This window comes from Engraulis encrasicolus, chromosome 15, assembly GCF_034702125.1.
Source record: "Engraulis encrasicolus isolate BLACKSEA-1 chromosome 15, IST_EnEncr_1.0, whole genome shotgun sequence".
NCBI lineage: Eukaryota > Metazoa > Chordata > Actinopteri > Clupeiformes > Engraulidae > Engraulis > Engraulis encrasicolus.
The window spans coordinates 7,739,582-7,759,042 of record NC_085871.1 but is presented as its reverse complement, the minus strand read 5'-3'; the positions used below and the strand labels follow the sequence as shown (position 1 = coordinate 7,759,042).

At 46.5% G+C, this 19,461-nt stretch overlaps 1 protein-coding gene across 2 annotated transcripts; it reads left to right on the top strand.

Annotated features, from left to right (window-relative positions):
- The first annotated feature begins 94 nt into the window (after nucleotides 1–94).
- On the top strand, nucleotides 95–17,497 carry asb3 (ankyrin repeat and SOCS box containing 3). 2 transcript variants are annotated; one of them, XM_063216939.1, is made up of 9 exons: nucleotides 95–660; nucleotides 905–1,072; nucleotides 2,570–2,682; nucleotides 4,268–4,400; nucleotides 4,719–4,896; nucleotides 5,938–6,126; nucleotides 7,044–7,310; nucleotides 8,362–8,492; nucleotides 17,244–17,497. In XM_063216939.1, exons 1-9 carry the CDS (start codon nucleotides 465–467, stop codon nucleotides 17,420–17,422), a joined length of 1,554 nt encoding a protein of 517 aa, XP_063073009.1. In that variant the 5' UTR covers nucleotides 95–464; the 3' UTR covers nucleotides 17,423–17,497. The 2 variants fall into 2 exon arrangements, with proteins under 2 accessions (XP_063073009.1, XP_063073008.1); XM_063216938.1 differs by having other exon boundaries at nucleotides 7,023–7,310.
- The last annotated feature ends 1,964 nt before the right edge of the window (nucleotides 17,498–19,461 follow it).

Below are 19,461 nucleotides of genomic sequence, written 5' to 3'. Positions count from 1 at the left end.
AGCAGTTGATAAACTGGTCCTGACCAATGAATGAGTCTGATCAAAACCGCCTCCGGCCAATCATAAAGACATTCTTTTTATTGCAGGAAGGGATGAATATGTGGGCTAGCAATATCAGACGTGTTGGACTGTTGTTGTAGTAAAAAACTGTTTTGTTGATGAAATCATGCACGTGTCTTCGAATGCCTGTGCACACATCTAGTGCAATTGATTCCGGTTGTACATGCTGTTGACTGGTGCCTTATGCATAAGTATGGCATTGATGTAAGAAGATGCAAGTGCTCGCTAACGAAGCTAGCTTGCTACCAAACAACACGTCCTGTCACCACCAGAGTATTTCTCGTTAACTGGATAACTTAATTACTTAAAGTTTGACATTTACGTAGTGACAACTGGTTGTTGTGAACTTTATAAACAGAAGAACACTTTACCCCCGACCAACTGCCTTACTGCCGGAGCTCGGAATGGACTTCACAGAATGTTATCAGGACACTTGTTCAGCGATTGCTCTTGCTGCCAGGGCAGGCGATGCCAGAAGAGTCCAACGGTTGCTGAGGAGAGGATGCAGTGCAGATGTGAAGGACAACAGAGGATGGAATGCGCTGCACGAAGCCGCTGCCTCGGGATCAACAGAGTGCGTGCGTCTGCTTGCTGCTTCCAGTAAGTAGTGCGCCCCATGTTTGTGATGTCAGCTTACATTTTGGTTAGAAGATGTCTACAACACTCTTTCCATCCCACCTGAATGCGAGGAAAGTAATTGGCTTCAAGTTTAAGAGTTATTAGGGCCAGGTGTTCAATTAAACATGGTGGCAATCAGGGACAGTTAAATGGCTGTTGCATAGGCCTGTGGCATGGCTCCCTTATATGGTTGATGTTATTATCTCTTTCCTTTTCTATCCTTCAGAAGAAGCCATGGAATCTTGTAACTATGTCAACTCCCTGACACACAATTCTGAAACACCCCTTTACTACGCTGCCAAAAATGGACATCTTTGCTCAGTTAGACTGCTCATTGAAGAGTCTGCTGACCCCAACTTGAAAACCCTCGACTTAGCCTGTCCCCTATTTGCAGGTAAGTGCCCAAGGCTGTTGACGCATGCAATAGGTCTAGAGCAGGGGTGGGGAACCTTTTTCATTCAAAGGGCCACTTCAACTTCTTCCAAGGGCCGTACAAGTCTTCCAAGGGCCGTACTATGAACTCAAACCAGGATTTCCCACTGCACTTTAGGCCTGCACTGAAGGCAGTCACCTTTAAAACAAACTCCACATTCTCTAGGTCCCCTGAAATAAAACGTCATTGTATTTCAAACGTAATTTCTAAGATTCCTTTAGAGTTCATGTTGTACTCTACTACAAAAAAAAGATTAAAAAAACCCTATGGTAGTTATGAGCCTATAGTCCTTCAATGTGCACATGAAAGTAAGACCATCATGTCTACATACTAGTGCACACTAATAATGAGTACACTCCTTTTGAAAAGTAAGCTTTTTAACAATATTTCAATAAACACACATCTGTGAAGCTTACCAGAGAAAAGTAAGTTGATTGTGTATTAACTTATATGACATATTTTCCCATTTTTGAGAAATTACGGCAAAAGTGAGTAACTTACATCCCAATGAAAGTCTCAGTGAAAAGCCACATTTTAATTGAACAAGCATTCAATCCGTCTCAGAAAAGGTTACGGGCTCATTACACAATTTTTTATCAAAAACAATTTTATAAAAAAAACAGCATGGTGTTGGAAATTAACAATACAAAGAAAAATGCATGGTGCCTAAAGTGAAACATTAAGTTTGTATTTGAGGCCGCATGAGTGCCGCTGGTATTTTCATTGATGGAGTCATACATACATAGATGTGTTGCTTTACAAATGGCGAACGTCACCATCACTCATTGGCCTTCATTGTGGGTCATTGTGTTTTTCTCCAACTTGACAATGACCTTTAACACCTACGGCCAATGCTGATTTTCCGAAGAGGTGATTTTCCGATTGTCCAAAGAGTGGTTCAGTGATTAAGCAGGGCACCTAATCTGAGCTCATTCGAACATAAATGGGTAGTTTGAAGAGACAAACTGGGCATCAATCTGGGTTGTTCTCACTTTTGCACCACCATATTTTCATAAAAATTGTTTTATGTCATAGTTAAACTTACTTTTCCATTGTAAGCTTCATATATGTTGTATTAAACATATTCTATGCGCTCGTTGGAAAAACGTGTTAATAAGTATTGTTCAAAATGTTACTTTTCAAAAGAGGTGTACTCATTATTGTTCTGCAGTGTTGGCTTTTTATGATCATTCACATCTCTGATACACGTTAGCCCCCACACCCATCACCTTGATTAGCAAATGTTCAGTGGGAAACACTGGCATAGGCTTCTCATTTCACTGAACCAGCTTGATCCTGATTTGTACAACTCAGTCAATCACATGGGCTAGTTGTTAAAATCACAATACACAGCTGGGCATTTATTTGTCCTTTGTCTGGCAGTTTTGATCCCCACACACCTGTTCATATTGTGAGGCTGAGAGTTTCAAAGTTTTTTTTTCTGTTTGTTTTATGTAGCGGTGGACGGTGGTCACCAGGAAGTGGTGGAAGTGCTACTGCAACATGGGGCCGAGGCCAACGGGCAGCGGAACGTGTCCGGCTGGTCTTGTCTGCACCAGGCCGCATACAGGGTGAGCTAGCTGGTACCAACTTGGCATCAGGGCTGTAACTGAACACCCACCAACCTGCCAAATGAAAATTCAGTTTGGCTGGTAGAAAAGAAAACTCACCAGCCACTTTGACCCATTAGTGAGGGTGTGTTTGGCTAGTAAGACTAAAGCCCTATTCCGACAGGACTAGTTTAATGGGAGGACCTGGGGTAAAGTAATAATAACCGGGAAATTGAATCCTGTCCGAACGCGCCAGTCCGGTAAAGATAGCGGAGTATGTCCGGTAAACTTAACCGAGAGTTTTACCTCCTGTAAAACGGTCCGGAAGAATTACCCTAGGTAATAATAATCCCGTCCGAATGCGACCCTATGTGAAGATGTCTGGTTAAGTGCACGAAACACACAATATATCAAATCTCTCCGGGCTTGCAAACATTACAGCCTTGTAGTAAACCATTTTTTTTTATTTTAGGGAGTAGTTCCAAGCTGTGTTCGCTGTCAAATTTAGACAGCATGGTCAAACGCTCTCTCCAAATGAAAGGACACGCATGCAGACGCATTAGAATGGATTTTGATGGTTTAGTAATCCAACAGGCAATTATTAGAATTGTTCCATGGGACGCAATAATGTGCTCAAAAAACCAATATTAGGCCTATATTGTGGAGTTGGAACGTGCGTGACGACAAGGGCAGTCACAGGTGCATGATGAGTAACCCCTCCTGAATTTCTGAATTTCCCCCTGGGGATTAATAAAGTTACTCTACTCTACTCTACTACTTTCTGTTTGTTTACTGAGATATTTCAATCCAGTCCGAATCGGCCTTTTCTTTTACCGACGTCCTGAGATAAAAATCACATTACCCCATGTCCACACATAAAACTAGTTCCGTCGGAATAGTGCTTAACACCCATTTTGACTGGTGAAGGGGGAAAAAAAGTTCATTTACACCTACAGCTCCAATATGTCACCACAGGAAGGAGTGACACAAATGTACATTACTATTCTCTTGGATTTGCATTTAGTCCATATTGGAAGAAATTGTCTTATTACTCCACATCGCACATTAAATCCTGTAGCTTATGAGGTGTGTAAGGAATATTTCATGTCCATTTACCCAATCCATATTATTCCACCAGCCTGTTTTATTTACTATTGCACTGCAGGGTGTCCGCTGGTCCTTGAAAAGTCTTAAATAGGCTCAAATATTGATTTCCTCAAATAAGGCCTCAATGGACAGGATGGCAGTGTCTTGCTAATGTAAAAGGAAAGGGCCAATGACATCGTGCTGAGTGGCCACTGATTGATAGTCCTTTTAGAAGAATTTGTGTGGGTCCAATCATTAGCTTGTGCATACCCAGGCAACAACCCAGTACAGTACCCCCTTTGTAGATGGGTGGGGTAGAAAGCTAGTTCTACGAATGCTTTTTCGTTCATTCAATCAAATGGCCCTAAAACATTTTTTTCCTGATACACAGTTGCACCCTGATATGTCACACCGTAAATATTTATAGTGCAGCCCAACTGATAAGCATCTAGCTAGTTGTAAGAATGTTTTTGTTGCTGTTGTTATTTTCTCTGAGTTGTCTCCTTGTGCTCCACCTCAGGGTCATGCCGACATTGTGCGGATGCTGGCAGGAGTGTCGAGCCTGGAGGCTCTGGATGACTACAACATCACCCCTCTCTTTCTGACTGCTCAGTATGGACACAGCAAGTGCCTCGAAATCCTCGTTCAAGAAGGTGTTTGGTCTTTAATCACTAATCTTCTCCTTTTCATAGTCAAGCTTTGTATAGTCTTGTTGGGAGTTATTTCCTCCACACAAATGCACATTATTCAATGTCATTCACAAAGGAAAATGACATGTGTATTAGAACATGTGATGTAAAAATGCATCGTGCATTACAAAAGGGTGTCAGTGGCGATGATTTTATGTAAGACTCAATTTAAAACTGCACGTGCAAGGGCAAATAGACACAGTTACTAATAGGACATTAATATTGAACAAAATAATATTTGAAAATGTACGGTATGACATATGCCTGTGTGATTATGCCCAGGTGCCAATGTGAACTGCCAGGCCACTGACCTGGCGACGCCACTCCTCATCGCAGCTCAAGAGGGGCACCTGGCCTGTGTGGAGGCGCTGCTGAGCCACGGTGCCAACCCCAACCTCTACTGCAACCAGGACCAGTGGCAGCTACCCATCCACGCCGCCGCAGAGTTCTCACGTGTCAGGTCAGGCCAAAGGGCTCTGTTACCACTGGGCTCTCCACCTGGCTTATTTATTCTCATCAACTCAAGATCTTGTCGTTTGGGTTAATGAGATGCCCATCTGTGGCCACTTAACAACAAAAATACAAATTTCTCCCTTGTAGGCACATTTCTTATGCTTATGAAAGAGGTCTATATTTGAAAACCTTTGAGTATGAAGAAGCAGAAAAGTATTGTCTATTGACAACTATCCAAGGTCACTATGTAGGCCATGTAGGATTTTCAAAATGACTACCTGTACCTTCAAATACTAATTTGGACTGGTTGAAAGGTGTTGGCTCAGACTAGTTGAAACCAGCTTAGACCGTTTTGTGCAGAATTTGTTTGATAGCACTGAATTCTATCTGAGTTGCCCTTGACAGTACAGTCCTTCTCATAAGTTTTGTCGCCTATACATCTTGTTGGAACCACAGATAATAACCTGACTATGAATAAATCAATTGACTTCAGTGGTCCCTCATATGAAAGCTATAGTCACCCCAAATTAAGTTTCATGTACAAAAATAAACGTGTTGCATCAACTTTGATTTTGTGATTTGGTTGCTGGATGGATATATGGATGGATGGATGGAGGACTGGATAAATCTGAGTTTATCTGACTCAATCATTTCATCATTTCTATTTCTATTTTATCATTTCATTCGCATCACATCAGTCTATGGGAATGTTGCACACTTATTTATAAATTAATTATATATCCTTTTAAAGAGTAGTTTCTCAACTTTAGTATGAATTCACTTGTAATTGACACTTCTTTACTTTTTAAGTTATTGTTCATTATTTAATATCTGACCACAATTGCCATTTTTTCGTAGACATCTCGGGCAACAGCAGCAGCATTCTATAATGTTCTTGGGCTGTAAAAGAGTTAATTGATCTTCAGGTTATTACAGTAGCTGTTGTTCCAAGATCATGGATAGGCGACAAAACTTTTGGGAAGGACTATTTGTATTGTGTTTTCATTGCGCTCTGGAACTGAAAGAAGCCCGTGTTCCCGGTGTGAAGGATTCTTGAGCGACTCCTGGAGGTGACGGAGAGGGAGTGTGAATGCACGGAGGGGAAGGTGAGCCCTCTATACCAGGCGGTGCTGAGTGAGAAAGCCAGCTCCATCGCGCCCATCCTGAGCGCCGGCTACAACCCAGACGCACAGCCCTCCTTTGGCTACACACATCCCCTGGAGTTGGCCATGGAGAGGTAACCAAGCATGGACATGCTGCACACATTACCGCCACCGCTTCTTGATTTTGTCGCCCATAGTTAGTAGGGCTGTAACGATATTGTATCTCACCGAGAAATCACGATACTGTATCGTGGTGCGAGAAGGCCGTATCGTGATGTGTCTTTTAAAAGTTCTGTTACCCATCAGTCCAGAAAACAACCATACTGAATGATGGGATGTGATGGTGGTTCCAAACTTCAAATCATCATAATTATTTTTTTGAACTTTTTTTAAATTATAAGTAGACTCTTGTAGCATATATACTATATGTAAACCATCATATGTAAACCATCATTTGCAAAAAGGAAATTTATTCATTTAAAAAGATACATTTGAAAGATTGTGTGGTGTATCGGAATAGTAGTTCAAAGATGGTGACCAAATCATGAGTTGAGTGTATCGTTACAGCCCTAATACAGTAGTTAGTTACATTAAGTTCGTGTTTGGGGAAATTAAAACATACTATTGAATACATTGTTTTGGCCATTATTTTTTATTTCCTTACATGTAAACCAGTCTTTTGAAATTATATTACCCACAGGTGATTGAGCAATTTGCAATTCGGCATTTTGGTACAAAATATAACAAGCATTCAATGGGCATTTTTTTTTTTTTAATCATAGGAACCCAATGTTACATCTCATTTGCAGTGTTGCAGCAGATGGAAAAACAACCTAACAAACGGTTTTCATCCAAAGATACTTACAACTTTTCCAGTAAATTCAAAAACTCAGACATATTACGAACTCATCACCCTTACAGTAGCATTTGACACATAGATTAGATGGATAAAATAGAATTTACTGTATGTTACATTCCTAAGTCAATTTCTGAGGTCACGTGCATAAATAAAGCATGCAGCATCTGCCAGGTTTGCTTCCTCTCCATACAGCTCCTACAGGCGGAATGACGAGGGCATGGAGATTGTGCGCCTGCTGCTGGAGGCTGGGGCGAGTGTGGATGACCGGGCCTATTCCATGGCCCTCTGCTGCCGCCATCTGCTGCCGCTGGTGCTGCAGTACCGCGGGCTGCCCACCTCCTGGTCTGAGCGCGAGGAACTGGCTTGGCTGGCTTTGGACCAGCCCGACCACGCACATAACTGGCTCCCCCTTCTGCTCCGAGCCGGAATGGAACCTGCTCTCTTCCTGCACCCCAGCCTGTAAGAGTTTAACCGCTCTTTAATCTAATCTGTGATAAGATACCTTAAGTACGTAGAAGTGCTGTATTTAAACAAAAAAAAGATAAATGATGGCCAAGCACCATGATTTGTTTCAATGTCCAATAAAATCCAGTGGTTATAACCTCATCAAAAGGCTATGAGAACACTAACTGCAGGGCCACGCAGATGGCTAATTGAACACGTTTTAGACTGATCATGAAATGTACAGCTGTTCTAGTAATGGAAAGTCAATAAAATAGCTAAGCTCAGGTGATGAAGTATCAAAGTTTAACAATTGTGTAATTGACTCTGGTTCCGACTGTTTCAGTCTGGTTTAGGTTGGATAATACTGATTGAAACCATGTTTGGTTCAAACCATATCAAACTGGTTTAGAATTTACACCATAATCCCTTTCTTGTTCATGTTGTGGTCAGTGAAAGTCAGAGATTTCCAGGTTAGACTTTCAGCTTTAACCCTAGTTGAACTGCAACAGATTCAACTGGCTACTTTATTTATCATGTTTTAAAAAATGTTTGCCAAAGTATTTTGGATGTAAGTAAACATGTAGAGTGTAAATCTTATGGTAAACCTTGTGTAAACCAGTGTAAATCTTAGGTAACCGTGAGACTGAACAATGGGCAAATTAAAGTATGGCGCCTGTATATGGCATTTGTATGACGAAGTCAATAAAATTTCAATTTTCAGCACCGTTAGATATTATCGGTCTATTAGGGCAGCATCAAAAACCAAGAGCCACACTGAGGTGTGATCAGCCATTCGTCTTGCTCCGCATGCTAGTCTATCAGAGGCAAGGCAAGGAGTCGTGGTGTTCTCTCACTCGCTCTCATTCAGAGGGACCACTGAAGCGCTTTGTCTGAGTGGAGTGAAGTCTTTTATTGTGTTTTAGAGACTCAATATTGCGTAAAATAGACTGGTAGCAATACTTAAAGGGCTGCATGGGTTGTTTTACATGTCTATGTGATTTCGAGCTGATTCGTTTAGTCTTTGTGTGTTGTGTGTGTTGTGTGTGTGTGTGTGTGTGTGTTTCAGCATTGTGGTGCCTATCGCAGAAGTAATTCCCTTCTTTCTGGAGTTCCTCAACTGGCGTTGTCTGCCAAAGGAGATACAGAAGCTTGTGTCTCGACGCCCAGATCTTACCCAGGAGTCAATAAATATGCCAGGTAAAAAAGATACTGACACACACACACACACACACACACACACACACACACCCTACAGAGCCCACACGCATGTACCCACACTACTTAACCTGAAGGAAATCCATGTTCTTGCATTCACTCTGACAACATTTTCAGTCGCTGCACGATGCAAGTTCTCAAACATGAAGGCCCAGGAGTTTGCCAGCTTTGCCACTGGAGAGACATTTGACATTTTTTTCCCCACACCTCCATGGCTTAGCTGTGAGTCTTTATCCCCCACTGCGTTTTATTGATGATTTCTTGCATCAGTGGTGGCCAATGGTGTCCAGTGTGGTGGCAGAGGGCCTGTTAATCCAGGCCGATGATGTAACATGCTGTAAGCATTGGTGATGCCCACCTGGCTGCCTGGCTGCCTGCCCGCCTGCTGTGGTTTTAACAGTCGTCAGCTTTCGGGGTTGACATGCCACACACTGCATGTGTATTGGGATGATAAAATGTGTAGGTATTCACACCTTCAGCATGGGGGCAAAAATACAGAACACATTAGCAGTGCTCGTGTCCAGGAATCAGAAATGATGGTGTAACAAAACATCCATTGGAAAACACATTTGTGAGCCTTTAACACTGCAGTTAATTCGTCAGCAGGATCCACAGGTTTGACGTTTTGGCCAATGTGTGTAGAGTAGACACCATTCTCTTATTTATTTTTAGATGGATGGTATTTCACAAAAGATTATGTCCTCAAACTGTATTCAGTCTAGACTCTAGGAATTGAGATGCTCAAATTTTGCTAAACAGCGCCCTCTTTTGGTGACGATCATTAGCATCAGTGACATCACTTCCAGGCTTTGTTCTTGCCCATTTTCAAATAGCTATTTCCAGTTTTTAAATTTACATACAAAAGGGGGACGGCAAATGTATGCCACGTGTACGCACCATCTCTCCCCTTTTCAACAGTACCAGCCAAGACAATAAAAAGGTTTTCCAAAAGCAGTGCTCCCTCTCCTTTTCAACACGTTTCCTTTTATGGTGGCCTTCCTCCTGCACCCACAGATAACATTTAAGCCTTGTCAGCTCCCAGAGACGCGCACTTGGCAGAACAGAACAACGGGGGGGAGGTTCACTCACCCACACACTGCATTGACAACGTTCCTGATTAGAATGCAGGGACCCGGCCGGCCGCCACCTGATGCACTTAGCAAGGGTGAAAGGGAAGTTGGGTGCGAAATGAAGTGATTGTCTTGCAGGGCCGGGTGGGAGCATGTCCTGAATAATCATGACCACATCAGATGGTCCACTAGCCGGGGCCTCGGCACAGCAGGTGGTGCCTACTCATTTCCTGCAATGGCACACTCCGAGGCAGGGAAAGGAGGGAGAAAAAAACGCATTGAAATGCATGAGATGACATTTACTATTAAACGAGTGGGTAGTGTGGGTTGATTCATTGTTGCCCACAGGCCTTTTTGCTGGTCGTCTCCGAAGACGTCGTGGCCAACCCCTGGGTTACAGGCGAACCTTGTTATTTCCTAGTTAGGGGAGAACATTAGTGCCACCTGTGTGTTTCTCCATCTCTACCTGCGTGACCATAATGAGGTGTGTGCTGGAGGAGCTTGTGCTGGTGATGAAGGTTGGTTAAGTGCTTTGGTGGCGTCAGTGTGAAGTCTTTATGCTCACTTAGGAGCCATGTATGCGGTGGCGTTAGGTGTAATTCAATGATGGACTGTGTTGTGAGTCAGGGGACAGCAGTTGTTTTGCCAGAGGTGGGTGGGGATTGAAATCAACCTGTAAACCAACAGTATTTTAAACATCCATTCCTGATATCACATTACCTTTGCAAATTGTTCTTTATTTGATGTTGCTCGACTGCTGTGCTTTGGCAAAACATCCTCTTTGTTGAATTGGAATGAAATGTACCTTTGAATCGGAACAAAATATACTGTGGCTCTCAAATTGCTCATCATTCCCTCGCCTTTGCTGACTTTCTAGAAGTCAATGCTCAAATGGCCCTTCTTTTATCAGTAAAACACAAAACCATTTAATTGGTTTACAACAAGCAGAACATCCAGCTGTTCTCAGCCACTTGTGTGATTCCTGGACAAGACAACATCCGATAAGAAAACCTCAAGAACCTTTCTTTTTGGATGAAAATTAATGTATTTTTTGTTGAGTTTTAAGTGAAATAAACATTTGGCTTTCCTTTAACACTGCAAACTTGGATACATTTCAGTCTTGCTGGTGATCAGAGCTCCTTACGTTTTATGGGGCAGTGCATTATGTGGCTGCTTTCGTCGACTCTCTTCTTCTCAATACAGACTCCTTTTAAACCAGACACGTGGAACTCGCTGTGAACTTGCCTGCCCCCTTGACTATGTTTTACAGCAGCAAGTTCAAATGGGTTCTATTTCGTTCCTTCTGACCGCCAGAGGCGGTGCTTTCAGCACTGAATATTCATCTCACGGATCAGCAGGTCGAGAATTAATATCAACAAAGTAACACGTGACCTGGGTGACGTCACCCGGTGACCCCCGTGTCAGGGGTTAAGACACCGGTGAACCCAGGAAGTGACGTCTTTCATCTTCTCGATTGCAGGTTTCGAGTTAATCGTTTGAGATTTTGGGATTGACCTGACGCTTTGTTCGTTTCGCACCCATAGGGTTGGGGCTGTGGGTTTTCCACCCCCCATGAAACGGCGTTGGTCGCTTTTTCCTTTGAGTATCTCTTTCACATTTACGATGTGTCCGACTCCGACCGAGTGTTATCCGCTCGGTGGAGGAGGGCTGGCTAGGCTACCTAGCCTGCCTAGCCCCTGGCTCGAGGCACTGTTCTCGCCGACTGGAGGCTAATAACTTGTCCTTTCCCGTGGAAGGTAGGCCGTTTTCTGATCAGGTATTAGCTGCTACCGCGTTATCTTCAGTAATGTTTCCCGCAACTGGATTTGACGAGCGGTCTCGTGGCGTGATACGCTTTCGAGTTGGGATTAGGTATTAACGCCTGCCTGCCTATGTTGGCCATCGTTTGGGTAAGTGGACTGTCATTTACTGTTTCGATTTATTTTCGCGGTGTTTCTCGCCGCGGAATGTTACTATTACTGGGCGATTGTTGTGACACTCGACGCGAGCTCGGTTACTTGGGTTCGCGTGCCTGTATTTACGTTACGGCTTCATTGTTTGTACAGTGTAGCCTGTCTGTACGGTTGCTCCACGGGCCAGTGTGTTTCGCTGTGCCCTTGCACCGTTGGCGTCACGCTGCTCCAGAGATTCAATCTACGATACAATCTCTCTCTCTCTCTGGCTGCACTCTGCTCACCCCGGTTGTTATTCCTGCCGGGTTGTGTTCTTCACTGGTTTATTATTGTCTGTTTTCACCTGGGGTGTCTTCGCCCCAGAAGTGTATATTTGCCTTGCATTTCTATCACTGTGCTACTCCTGTCTGCCCATGATATTGGCTGTGCTTATGGTATGTCCTCTATTGTGAGTCACTGGGTGTACAGCGCCTACCGACTACATTGCAATGTAATGTACTTTACTTTACTTTATTTCTTCAGGACATTGCACATGAATGAACGTATACATACATGTACATATATGTAAATATGGCAGATTGTAGCCCGAGGGCTAATTTCCATCTGGTGTCCAAAATAGGCCGAATCCAGAATGTTAATGTCCATTGTTATTTGCTTGTCAGCTTGGTGTTGCCGCCTGGCTGCTGGCTCCTGTTGGCTACACTTGGGGCGTCCTCGCCCCTTGTGTTTTATATTCGCAGTATTTGCTGGACATTGTAGTGTCATCTCCTACCTGCTGCCAACTTTTTACCTACTATTGGGGTGCCCTCGCCCTGTGGGTATGTGTTGTTTGTTTGTTCCCTTCTGTGTGTTGCAGTGTTCGCTTCCCGACACGGGACCCTCGTCTTGCCTGATTACTGGGTTTCTTCTTCGCTGCCATTGGATGTCCCAGCCCCTTCTGTGTGGTATTCACCAGTTGGCCTGGAGCTCTTGCATCGGCTACCACTGGGGTGTCTTCGCCCTGCTGTGTGTATTGCCTTGTTTACCTGTCGGCCCTGACTGTCCGACTGCTGGCTTCCCTCTCGGCTACCACTGGGGTGTCCTCGCCCTGTGTGCCTGCCTGCCTGACTGATGCATTGTCGTCTAGGCCCCTGGGACTGGTGCCTCTCCTGCCTGGAGCTGAGATGCCTGCGGCTGAGGTTGACAGATGTGGCCTGTGCTGCTTGCTCAGGTCTGCGTGCAAGAGCACTTACGGCCGGGCTGACGCGATTTGGCCCTCGGCCTACAGTTCCGCTGGCCACTGATAGAGTTGTCGGCCCTGTTTTGCCGACCTGCAGCCTCTGACACACGGTGACCGTGTTTTCAAATGTGCCCTGCCTGCTAACGACCCGGACGGTCGCACGCCGCCGCACGGCTGTCGCCCTCTGCCACCACGGCTGTCGCCCTCTGCCGCCACGGCTGTCGCCCACCGCCGCCACGACTGTCGAGCACCGCCGCCACAGCTGTCGCCTGCCGCCGATGCCCGCACCATGCCCTCTGTTCAGGTGACACCGTCACAGCCCAGTTGCATTGCTTGTTGCATTGCATTGGCACTGGGCCTTTCTGGGTGGGCTGGCCATGGGTGTTTTTCGCCCGATGGCTACATGTGAGTGCCGTACCTGCTACTGCTACAGAGTGGGTTTCTGGCCACAGGTGGCCTCCACCCTGTGGCATGCTTGTTGATGCCATGGCTACTACAGCTGCCACGGCGTGCCGCTGGGCCATACGCACCCTGCCATTCCGGTTTACATGGCTTGCTCGGTTGCTTCGCATGCTTGCATACTTGCTCTCTTGCATGGCTGCATGACTTGCATGAGTCCGCATGTGTGCTCCCCGCTCCTCTGCTGGTCTCTACCATTCAGCGTCCTGCGACTGTCTGTCGCTCTCCTGGATACCGCCTGCTGTCGGCTGTTTCATCCATTGGCTTCTTGTGGACGCCCGGAGCACCTCAACCGCCATGACTACTACAGTTGCGCGTGTTGCTCCGCTTCATGCCCCTCTGTGTAGCTTGCTTTTCCCTACCTCACGACTGGTTCTAGTCGTTCTCCTGGGTTTGGCTGACCGTGGGTGTCTCCACCAGTCAGCTCCTTGCATGCACCGTTGGCGTTTCCGCCTGTACGACTGCTGCTGCTCTGGGTGAGTGGTTTCACACCATACCCTGTTTTATGCTCTTTGGCACTCCTGCGGGACTGTCTGGAGTCTGTTGGCCTTGGCCTGACTTCACCGTGGACCGTTGTGATTTCAGTTGGTGCCTTCGCCTCTTCTGCTGTGGCTTCGGTATGCAAGATATGCTCTGCGTCCTGTTGTCCGCTTTTGCCCACTGTCGTACGCCTGGCATGTCGTCGTCCTCCTGACCTGGTTGAGCCTGGGACTCTTTTGCCCCTTGGCTCGCGGAGTGTGCCGTTGGGCTTAAGCCTGTGTATGTCGGCATTGCTGCCCTGGGTACAGGACCCAGGTGCTTCCTTCATTGTCCTCGACTGTGGCGCGTAGGTCGACTGCTGCACGTCGTCCCCCCGAGCTCTTGGGCTATGCGTGGACTTGCCATGGGCTACTTAAGAGTGCCATTGGTGCCGGCACCACTGCAGCTGCGGCTGCTACTGGTATGTTGGAGCGTTACCGCTCCTTCTCCCATTGTTCTTCATGTTTCCCCACTTCATGTGTGGTATGTCCGGGGGTCAGGATGCCACTCTGACTGCTACTACTGTACGGGAGTGACCCCACTCCGGGCTCTCCCTTCGAGTTTTCGGTGGCTTACGACTGTTCGCTCTGTTGGCCTCGCTATGGATGGTCTCACATGAGTGCTCTGGGCACCGGTGGGCGTACACGCCCCTACGACTGTGGATTCTGCATCTGGCTGGTTCAGCTTCATGCTCTGCTGTCTGCTGCGGGAGCATCGCAGTTGGCTTGTCATGGGCATCTGCGCCCTGTGTCGCGCACCTTTCCCGCTGGGCCCAGCTTGTTGACGCTTGGACTGTTTACGCGTCTCTGCTGCAGTGGCTGTACCTACTACTGGTTACCCTGCCTGTCCCGCCTGTCTATACCCATGGCCCCTATGTGGCCTTTACTGGTGTTTGGCTGTCCGCGACGCTGTGCGCGATGGGTCGACGATCAGGCATTGGCCGGGCTGCGGGAGGCCTCCATCTATGGCCCTGCCGGGTATTGAACCACTTCTGACCGCCCTCCTTGCCTTGCCGGTCAGGGCGTTGATCTGGCGGGGTGCACTGCCCTGGCCACTTAGACACGTCGCAGATGAGCTCGTCTGCGAGGTCTATGATGCAGCGCTGCGTACGACGTGCATTGGGTTCTTGATGTCCCATGTATTGTTGGCCTTCTCTCGGCCCCCATGGACCGTTTTGGGACGCCCCCTGTGAGTTCTCTCTGACTCCTGGTTACTGGCATTCGCCTGTCTGGCCTGAGTGCCGGGGCAGAGTCACACAAACCTTGGCCGTGGTACGGTGATTGGTTTGGCTTGCGCGACACCCTTGTCGGGGCCTTGCTGGAAGCAGTCTGCTCTCTTCCGGCGGCCCCTATATGTCCCTTTTGGTCCGTCCGCTTTGGGCAAACCACAACGCGGCTTTTGTGTCGCACCGGCCGTGCAGCCGATGCTGCATGTGGTTTTGTTTCGCTCACGCTGTTGTTCTCGACCTGGTGCGCTTTGTCCTGTTCTCGACATGCAGACCCCCGGCCTGGTGTCTCTAGGCGTCGATTTCTGCTTATGACCAGCGTCCTTGCGGGCATTGGAAGTGGAGGCTCTCCTTCCTTGCTCTCCGCCCCTTCCAGGTGTTGGGCATGCCGACCTCGGCATCCCACGTTGTCCCTCTTGGCCTCCGCTTGCTGAGGCCTCTTTGGGTTGGATATGCCGTTATGGCCCCTGCCAGGTCCTACTGTCGCTGACTCTACATTGCGTCTGGCTACCATGTCCGCCTTCGACCCTGGAGGTGGAACTCGCGTCTGTTCCGCTCTGCCCTTGCGCCGTGGAGTCTTGCCCACTGCTGCTGCCCTTGCGCGGTGCGGTCGTGCCCACTGCTGCTGCCCTTGCGCGGTGCGGTCGTGCCCACTGCTGCTGCCCTGGACGGTTGGTCTGCGGTGGCAGTCCAACACTGCCTGCGACCTGTGGGCCCCCTGATGATGGCCGTGCCTTGGATGAATGTAGGGACTGGCCATCCTGATTGCCCTCAGACGCTCTCTGGCCTGTCTTGCGGTCTTGTGTGGAGCGGGCGGCTCATCTATCATGTGCGCCGCCTTGAGTCCTTGCCCTCTCTGGGCCTGTTACAGCGGCTGCTTTCAGAAGCCGACACTTGTCTGATGGGCATGGGAGCAACTTCCTTATGGGCGTCCAGTGCCCTGTTGTTGACCTTTTCCGTGGTTCGCCTCTTCCATTGTGGCTCCTCCCGTTTGTGGCACCGGGTGGTATGGTACCGCTACGGGGTGGCACAGGTGTCCCCGTCAACTGCTATGCTAACTGCTTACTTGCTGCCCCTGTGGTTCTCACTCAGGGAGCTCGTGGATCCTTTGGGCCAGGTTACACTGGCTTCCATGTGACCGTTGGTACGTGCAAGGACGTGTACGGCACGGCCTCCTCGGCATCAGGCTGCACCATTGCCTGGTTTTCTTAATGTTGCCCCACATGTTACTGTGGTGCTGGCGGTGGCTTCAGGCCGTCTCAGTAGTACTGACGACGGGTAGGCACTCCTCATGACTTTGTTGGTATTGGTCATCCAGTGCTGAAAGCACCGCCTCTGGCGGTCAGAAGGAACGAAATAGAACGAAGGTTATGTATATAACCACGGTTCTATGAGTTCCGGATGACCGCCAGAGCTTGGCAGTCACTCGGAGTGTGTTCGAGAAGATTTGCCAAGACGTCACTTCCTGGGTTCACCGGTGTCTTAACCCCTGACACGGGGGTCACCGGGTGACGTCACCCAGGTCACGTGTTACTTTGTTGATATTAATTCTCGACCTGCTGATCCGTGAGATGAATATTCAGTGCTGAAAGCACCGCCTCTGGCGGTCATCCGGAACTCATAGAACCGTGGTTATATACATAACCTTCGTTCTGCAGTGTACCTAGAGTTCTTTGAAAAGACAACCTGAGAAAAGGAAAGCCTTAAGTGCTTTAGCCTAGCGCTGGAGTGTCCAGGCTCCTGACCTTGTTCTGCCATTTGCTCTTGAAGTGGGGATCCCTCCACTAGTGCACCTGTGCAGGGCCAGGCCACAGCTGAGAGGGAGAACGGCCATGAAAACGGACTAAGTAAATCAAGTTGGGTCAAGTGCTTTTATTTGTATTTGTCACATACATTTTCTGAAATGATGAAGGGGTCATCTGCACTGCATATTTACAGTTAAATAGATAAATAAATAAGAATAAAAACAGCATATGCAAGAAGTTAACACCATTAAAATAGTAAATATGTCTCCTAAAGCCTGATGTAAAAAAGTGTAAAATACTGATTCGTAATGTGGTATGACTGAAAATTCAAAATGGCATATTCGCATGGAGAGGTTCCACTCATGTCATGTATGAAAAGTCAAAATTTCCAACCTGTAGCAAATATCTAAACGTATGGTGGTATTGAATATTAATGAGAAAAAGATGAAATCTGAAATCTGTGAATGAGCAGCATAAATTCTGAAAATAAACTACTAAAAAACCCACACAGGACCTTTTTTATGTGTTGTACTGCTCGAGTGTCCAGGTTAAGTGTCCCTTTTTCTGCCATTTGCCCTTCCAGAGGGAATCCCCCCGCTGGCTCACCTGTGCAGGCTGCAGCTGAGGGAGTATGTGGGCAGCGTGCGGCTGGCTGACTCCTCCGTTGTCCAGCGCCTTCCCCTGCCCTCCCTCCTCCAACACTATGTGCAGTTCAAGGATGTCTTCACCAAATACTGCAACTCCTGGGGCACAATAACCTAACAAGGAGAGAAGAGGCACACACACACACACACACACACACACACACACACACACACACACTGTAAATATGTTAAATAAAATCTTTTTTTCTTTGCAACTTGGTATTTTGTTAGTAATTTATTGAAATGTTTTAAATAAATAACTAGAAAGTGCAAACCTCCGCCAAGGCCATGGGGTCACTGACGCCATAACATCAACACGCTGTGAAATCCTATGCCTATAATAAAATTTACAACCAGATCCACATCCGATCATCACTAAACTTTATTGTTTGATAGAACATTGTCTGTTATATCCTACTTTTTCACCCTATCCCACAAAGGTGAAGAATCCTTTAAATTCCTGGATTGTGATCTGGGTCACCACCAAAATGTAAACACGTGTTCCTTTTGTCATTTCCAAGAACTCCACAAAATTTCATAAAAATCTGTTCATAACGTTTTGAGTTATCCTGCTGATGGACAGATAAACAAACCAACGTGACCGAAAACGTAACCTCCTTGGCAATGGTAGTAATACATACTGTATGGGTATGTACGTATAATTGTTTCAGGAACATTATGTGTTAGAGGCATGAATACTTATTCAAAAGGTTCAGAAAAAAGGAACGAATGGAAGCGGATCCAGACCTTTTTACACGGTTGCTCTAACATTAAGTGGGTAAAGTAGACATCAAAAAATAAAGAGCAGGAAACTGTGGCACTACGGTTTCTTATTTTTTACTTTTTCAAAGGCAAATAGACTGCCCGACGCGTTTCGATCTACACACAGTCTTTGACCCTGACAGAAGAATTCGTTGAGGTCTGCATCTGATTTTTCTAACGTGTGCCTGCCAGAATCACATTTTTTTTGTTCCATGGCTAAACCTTCAGGTGAAAATGTATAACATAAATTTGTAAACCTATAAAACCTACCCAATAGGGCTTACAGACATAACTCTTGGACAATAAACACGCCTGTCCATTTGAGGTCACACAAGGCTCTAAAAGTTTCCAGGGAGGTATACATTAGAGTCCACTTGTGTAGGGCACTTCTGGGCATTGGCGTAGTTCTTCAGGAGTCTCCAGATACAGAACCATCATAACAGCCCAGAGCGCTTCATCTCTGGTGCCCATGTGTATATCTATGGGTAATTTTTCAGAGGTGAGCAATACTATTTTTTTCTCAGACACACTGACTGTTTGGTACAGCTGTCTTGCAGCTGTTTTCATTGCAACGCTTGTAAAACATGTCCCTTGTGTGGAAGCTGAGGGTTTTTTGTCAAGTATTTTTGGGTCTGTTCAAACTGATGCTGGAGGCATACTGGATACATTGCCGATAGGTGTACTATAAATGCAACCTTTTCTGTTTCTGTCAAAATATTTTTCTGTCTCCCCCTCTCTCCTCTTCACATCTCTCATTCTTGCTCTCTCTCTCTCTGTCATGTATTCCCAGCTCCCTACTTGTCTCTCATTTATGTTATTCCCTCCTCTTTATTCTTTTTTTTTAGAACATCTCTCTATCTCACTCTCTCCTCTTCATCCTTCCTTCATTCGCTTCCTTCATTCTTTTCTTTTTCTCTCCCTGCCACTCATGTCCCCTCCTCTTTATAATTTCTAAGGTCTTTCTCTATCGCTTTCTCTCTCCTCTTCATCCTCCTTTTCCCTCTCACCCGCTCGTCTTCCCTCCTTGTCAACCATGTCTGTCTGTTAGCCCCACTCCCGATTCTTTTCGTAACCCCTCTCCCGGTCTTTCCTTATCATCTCTCTCTCTCTCTCTCTCTCTCTCTCTCTCTCTCTCTCTCTCTCTCTCTCTCTCTCCCCTCCCCAAGTCTTCTCCTGTCACCCATGTCTGTTATCCCCTCCACTTTCCATACCTGTGTCAAGGTCAGAATGTCACTGACTCACCCCCTGAATTAGAATTGCAAACTTGAGTCAATCGACTGATGTGCCGACATGACAGGCATCCTTGTGCATCCTTGTTGTCTGTGTTTTTTTTTTTTTAACTACATCATTTGTGTCAGTCACGAGATGACTCTTCTGTATGACAGCATCTTTTTT